This window comes from Barbus barbus (assembly GCF_936440315.1).
Source record: "Barbus barbus genome assembly, chromosome: 36".
NCBI classification, from domain to species: Eukaryota; Metazoa; Chordata; class Actinopteri; order Cypriniformes; family Cyprinidae; genus Barbus; species Barbus barbus.
In genome coordinates this window covers 27,486,098-27,492,645 of record NC_136714.1, presented here as the reverse complement: position 1 = coordinate 27,492,645, position 6,548 = coordinate 27,486,098, and the positions used below count along the sequence as shown (strand labels likewise).

General features: G+C 31.5%; 1 protein-coding gene across 1 annotated transcript in view; it reads left to right on the top strand.

Annotated features, from left to right (window-relative positions):
* LOC306856035 (alpha-N-acetylneuraminate alpha-2,8-sialyltransferase ST8SIA3-like) overlaps positions 1 to 4,427 on the top strand; it is a gene marked incomplete at both ends in the record, with an annotated part of 12,225 nt that extends 7,798 nt beyond the window's left edge. Inside the window, one exon of the mRNA XM_079395002.1 lies at positions 4,145 to 4,427. Within this exon, the coding sequence (XP_079251128.1) occupies positions 4,145 to 4,427 (283 nt within the window). The remainder of the gene's footprint in view (positions 1 to 4,144) is intronic.
* Between the last annotated feature and the right edge of the window lie 2,121 nt (positions 4,428 to 6,548).

Here is a 6,548-nt window from a genome sequence, read left to right as displayed (position 1 = left end):
GCTGTTGGAACATAAACAATATCTGCAAAGTTACGACGCTGAAAGTTCAATGCAAACTGAGATATCGTCTTTTAACATTATGGCAGTTTAATGCCTATAAAAACAGCTCGTAGGGACTACAACGAGCTACTTCCTGGGTTTGTGACGCCACAAACCCTGATAAACCCCGCCCCCGAGAACATGCAGCAAAGGGGGCGGGGCCATACAGCGCTGCTTTAGTGAAGAGGAAGAGAAAACTAGGGGTGCACCGAAAAATCTATTCATATATGAATCACGATTCTGTCGTCTAATGATTCTAATGCATTCTCAAGTTTCAAAATTGTTCTAAAGCAGCGGTTTTAAATTGCATATTAAGAGCTAACATAAACAATAGCATTCACAAATAACAGCGTATCTAAAAGTGCGATCCTCTTCACTAATATTGATGATGCAATATTGATGACGCCATTGTTTACAATACAACACAGGAGCACTTTCTGGACGAACACTAGGTAATTTAGCCAATCACAACACACTGAGCCAGCTAACCAATCAGAGCTCATTGCGTATTTCTGAGGGAGGGGCTTCATAAAACCAGGAAATCAACAGCGTTCAAAAGAGAAGGGACAGAGCAGTGTAGAATAAAGGTCAATTATGTGAAAAAAGACTGCACCCCATAAACACAATCAAGCCTAAAAAAAAAAACAGTCAACTACCCCTTTAAGAATTTCTTACACTCTTTCAAAACTGTTTAATAAATAAATAAATAATAGAAAATGGCTGCAAACTGTTTCTTAACAGTTTCAGCCTGATATTAATAAACTTTAGTTTTCAAAATATTATTAATAAAGTAAATAACTAATAGAAAATTATTACTAAGTGATTAAGGGTTGTTTATTTTTATTGAAAACTGATTAAGAGTTTTATATATATATATAATTTCAGGCTGATATTAATTTTAAAACTAAAGACTTTATAAATAAGTAACAATAATAGAAATAATAAATATTTTTTATATTTTGTCATTTTTAAAGAATTTAAATACTTTAAACAAATACTACTAATCTTGATAATTAATTAATTATAGAACATTGTTACTACTGATTCATTTTTTGTTAAGAATTTAAGGTTATTATTTTAAAGAATTTCTTAAAATCTTAAAATAACCGTAACAGAAAATTATTGCAAAGTCATTAAAGTGTGTCATTGCAAACCACAACCATGGAGCCTTGTAACCAATGCAAATATCTCAGATGATTCTGCTTCATAAATCATGCTCATGTTGGGTTTTGGACGTGGCACCGAGCAGAAGATGAGATTATCAGGTGTACCCGGTTTAACCCTCATCCACTGACTGAGCTGCTGTCCTGTAATCTACTGCAATCCCTTTAATTAAACAGAGGCGATGTGATTTCACTCTGAGACGCTCACAAGAGGATTCATAGATCCTGGGTTTAACAGTCTGTGATTGCATATACATCACAGTTCATGATTTAATTAGAACTTTTATTTAATATTTTCTAAATATTTTGACATTTGATTTAAATAGACAAAATGTTTTTAATATTACAAAAAATGTTAAATTAAATTCTTTGTTTTTTTATTTTAATTTAAGTATTTGCAAAATCTCACGTAAATAAATAACAACATTAGAAAGTTATTACAAACTGATTAAAATTTTGCTTGTTTTTTTAACTCACAAATAAGTAAATAAATAAATAACATTAGAAAATTATTGCAAAATCATTACAAGCTCAGAATGATTTTAATTGAGAAATTGAAAGCATGGAAATTAAAATCTTTAATGTTACGGAGTAAATGGACCTATAAACACAAATGCACGCACATTGTCCCAGTAGTTGAGTGTTGTGTTCAGTGTCTCTGTATTAGAGATGCTGGCTGAACTAACCTTGCTCTGAGCGAAACCTCTGAACACACACACACACACACACACACACACACACACACAGACACACACACACACACACACACACACACATACACACAGACACACACACACACACACACAGGAGCCACTGACCTTCATGGGTGTGTTGTCACTGTTTTCCTGCAGACACATGTGCCACTTTGGGTGAAACACATTAGTTTTGTTTCCCGGGGGTTTCTGGGTAAACGCTGTTCAGTGTGCGCTGGTCCACTGCCATCAACTCTATATGAAGATATTTGACTTAATTCCCGCTGAAGTGCTGTGCTGGAAGAGTTTGGGTTTTGCAGGTAACACGATGGTGGATTTGAGCCAAAGTGCAGAATGTACTGAGATCAGCTCTTTTGGAAACACTTTAATGTTTATGTTAATTACATAATTAATACTTTTGTTTTTTTTTGTTTTTATGCAATTTGATGTTATTCCAGAGTTATTGATTTTTATTCTGGTTTACGATAGATAGACAGACAGACAGAAAGACAGACAGACAGACAGAAAGAAAGAAAGAAAGAAAGAAAGAAAGAAAGAAAGAAAGAAAGAAAGACAGACAGACAGACAGACAGACAGACAGAAAGAAAGAAAGAAAGAAAGAAAGAAAGAAAGAAAGAAAGAAAGAAAGAAAGAAAGAAAGACAGACAGACAGACAGACAGACAGAAAGAAAGAAAGAAAGACAGACAGACAGACAGACAGACAGAAAGAAAGAAAGAAAGAAAGAAAGACAGAAAGACAGACAGACAGAAAGACAGAAAGACAGACAGACAGACAGACAGACAGACAGACAGACAGACAGACAGAAAGAAAGAAGGAAAGAAAGAAAGAAAGAAAGAAAGAAAGAAAGAAAGAAAGAAAGAAAGAAAGAAAGAAAGACAGACAGACAGACAGACAGACAGACAGACAGACAGACAGACAGACAGACAGACAGACAGACAGAAAGAAAGAAAGAAAGAAAGAAAGAAAGAAAGAAAGACAGACAGACAGACAGACAGACAGACAGACAGACAGAAAGACAGACAGACAGACAGACAGACAGACAGACAGACAGACAGAAAGAAAGAAAGAAAGAAAGAAAGACAGACAGACAGACAGACAGACAGACAGACAGACAGACAGACAGACAGACAGACAGACAGACAGACAGATAGATTATAAAAGATTTCATTAATTAATTTTCACATTATTGTTGATATTATGATTAACGTAATTTAAAAAAAAACTGGTTTTATGTATAATAAATAAATAAATTCCTTGGTTGATGAATGTAAAATGTATTATAATATATAATATAATTTTATGTATAATATAATTTTATAAAGGGCATTCAAATGTTAATTTGAATGAAATTTTATATTCATCATATTTTTATAAAATAACTTTTATAGGGCATTAGAATTTTTTATTATTATTATTGTTGCCGTCATAATAATTAGCATAATACAAAAAAGAAAAAAAGAAAAGAAAAATCAGGTTTTTATGAATGAAAAAATTTAATAAAATGCTATATTATTAATAATATAATAATATAATTTAATGAAGGGCATTAGAATGATATTTCACATTATAATCAATTCCATAGTGCAAAATAAATAAATAAATAAGCACAGGTTTTGCGAGATACACACAAATGCTCATCAAGCCTACAAATAGACTTAAAGAATGTCAGCTAATACACACTGATTTTGTTCATCCTATTTTGCAAAATATCAAAATATCCAAAGACAATTTTATTTAGAAACACCAATATATACTGTTTATGTCTAAATGTGACCCTGCAGCACAAAAGCAGTCATCAGTAGCACAGGTATAATTGTAGCAATAACAAACAATACATTATCCATTTTTCTTTTATGCCAAAAATCATTAGGATATTAAGTAAAGATCATGTTCCATGAAGATATTTTGTAAATTGCTTACCGTAAATATATCAAAACTTAATTTTTGATTAGTAATATGCATTGCTAAGAACTTCATTTGAACAACTTTAAAGGAGATTTTCTCAATATTTAGATTTTTTTGCTCCCTCAGATTCCAGATTTTCAAATAGTTGTATCTCAGCCAAATATTGTCCGATCATAACAAACCATACATCAATGGAAAACTTATTTATTCAGCTTTCTTGTGATGTATAAATCTAAATTTCGAAAAATTGTTCCTTGTGACTGGTTTTGTGGTCCAGGGTCATAAATGACATAAACAGAAGTGTCCGCTCTTGCTGTCTGCAGGTATTGGAAAACGAAGCAGCTTTCCCCGAAGCGTCTGAGCACAGGGATCCTGATGTTCACGCTGGCCTCGTCTATGTGTGAACAGGTGCACCTGTACGGATTCTGGCCCTTCGGCTGGGACCCCAACACAGGCAAAGAGCTGCCCTACCATTACTACGACAAGAAGGGCACCAAGTTCACCACCAAGTGGCAGGAGTCGCACCAGCTGCCCACCGAGTTCAAACTGCTCTTCAAGATGCATGCAGACGGCATCCTCAAACTCAGCCTCTCCCACTGCGCCTGAGCTCAGAGGTCAGGGTCAGAGGTCAGCGGTCAGGATGCTGGGTCGTTCGGTCTCGCTAATGGACGCTTGTCGTGATTGCTCTGGATTTTATTTTTGAAACTATCCACACTGAGCTCAGTAGTGTTATTGATAGCTAATGTGTTAGAATTGGCGCCATCAATGATAAAAAGTAAGTCTGGTGACACTTTGCAATAAGGTGACATTAGTTCATGCATTAACTAATATCAGCTAACACTTTTGCTGCAGTATTTATTCAGATTTAGCTCACCTGTATGTAATATTTTAAATATATTTTAAAAATACAAAAATGAACCACAAAATTATCATTTCAAAATATATGTTTGTAAATATATTTTACAGTGTACCAAAAACAGCCCAAAAATGATAATAATTTCAAAATATATTTGCGTAAATAATTTCAACCAATATATTTTTGGCAATTTTTTTTTGAAAATATAACTTTTATTATTGTTAGTTGATAAAAATGCAGTTGTTCGTTGTTAATATGTTAGCTTACCCATATAGCAAATAAATAAATAAAATATATTTTAAAATATACAAAAAATGCCTAAATAATAATATTTCAAAATATATGTAAATATATTTTCCACCAATATATTTATTGGCCATTTTTAAAAAATATATTTTAAAAATATAAATATATTTTTAAAACAATTTTAAAAAAGTATTGCCCTTCATATATTTCAATCCACTAATCTTACATTTGAAGAAAAACTAAATGTTGTCTATAAGATGTGTGAATATTTGCATGTAGCAAAAGGAAATATATTTGAAAATGTATTTTATTGTACCTAAAATAAATTTTTAAATATATTTTGGTATATGAAGGTTGAAAATAAATAATATTTCAATTTCAAAAATATATTTAATTGAGCTTCACACTTTACAACATATATTTAGCCAGTTTTTTTTTCTTTGAATATCTGTTATTATTATTATTATTATTACTATTAATAATTAGATTTTTTAAATAAATGCTTTAGATGTTTTTTCATTGTTAGTTCATTTAACTAATATAATGAACTAATGGTAACTAATGGAATCTTATTGTAAAGTTGTATCTGCTCAAAGCTTTTGTCAGTTCATTTTATCAAATGGCCAATATAACAGCGTCATAATACAGTATAATAACTAGAATATAATGCAAATATAAAGCACATCAGAGAAATGCTTTAATTAAGGTTTCTTTTGAGTTATTATCTACAGACCAGATGGACTCGAGTAAGTAACCACATAGCAACCAACGACGACACCCTAGCAACCCGAGCCAACGACCCACAACACAATCAAACACATTTTCTTCAGAAAGTCTAGTTTTGTAAATAGAGAAGAGCAAGGATGACGCTTATATTCTGCATGGGTTACAAGGTTATATTGTTGAATTATTATATAGACACAGTTAAGTCTAATCAAAGCGTTTAATTGGACACAGCCTGTGTCAATCAATCAGATTGCACCAGTGTGAAGCTCAAGGAGAGGCTGTGATTGGCTCGTGAGTGCTGCAGAAATATCAATGTTTACTTTACATATAATATCGTTTATGATTATGAATGATGTCAGTTTGTCTTCATGAATGTTTAATATTTCTGTGTGTGCTGAAAACCAGGTGTCACGTCGTCTTTAACATTTATTCCTCTCTTTTTAATATACAGAATTTTATTTAATAGATGATAATATAAAAGCATATGTATTGCTGAAGATTATACTAGAGTTGTTTGTTTCTGGATTTTCTGAACCCATACGGCAAAAAATATAATTTTTTATATATTTTGAAATATATTTCAAATTATGTACAAAAAAAATGGCCAAAAAATATATTTGTTTAAATATGTTTCAAAATATATTTACTTATATATATTTTCTACCAATTATTTTTTTGGCCATTTTTTTGGTATATTTCGGAAAATATATTTAAAAAATATAAATATATTTTTAAAGCATTTTATTTTGCCCTCCATATATTTCAGTCCAAGAAAACACATCACATGTCACATTTAACGAAAAACATGTAACGCATATGAACATATGATACATTTAAATAAAAATAAAGCCTAAATGTAGGTTACTGGAAATTTATTTTCCTGCCACTGAAATACATTT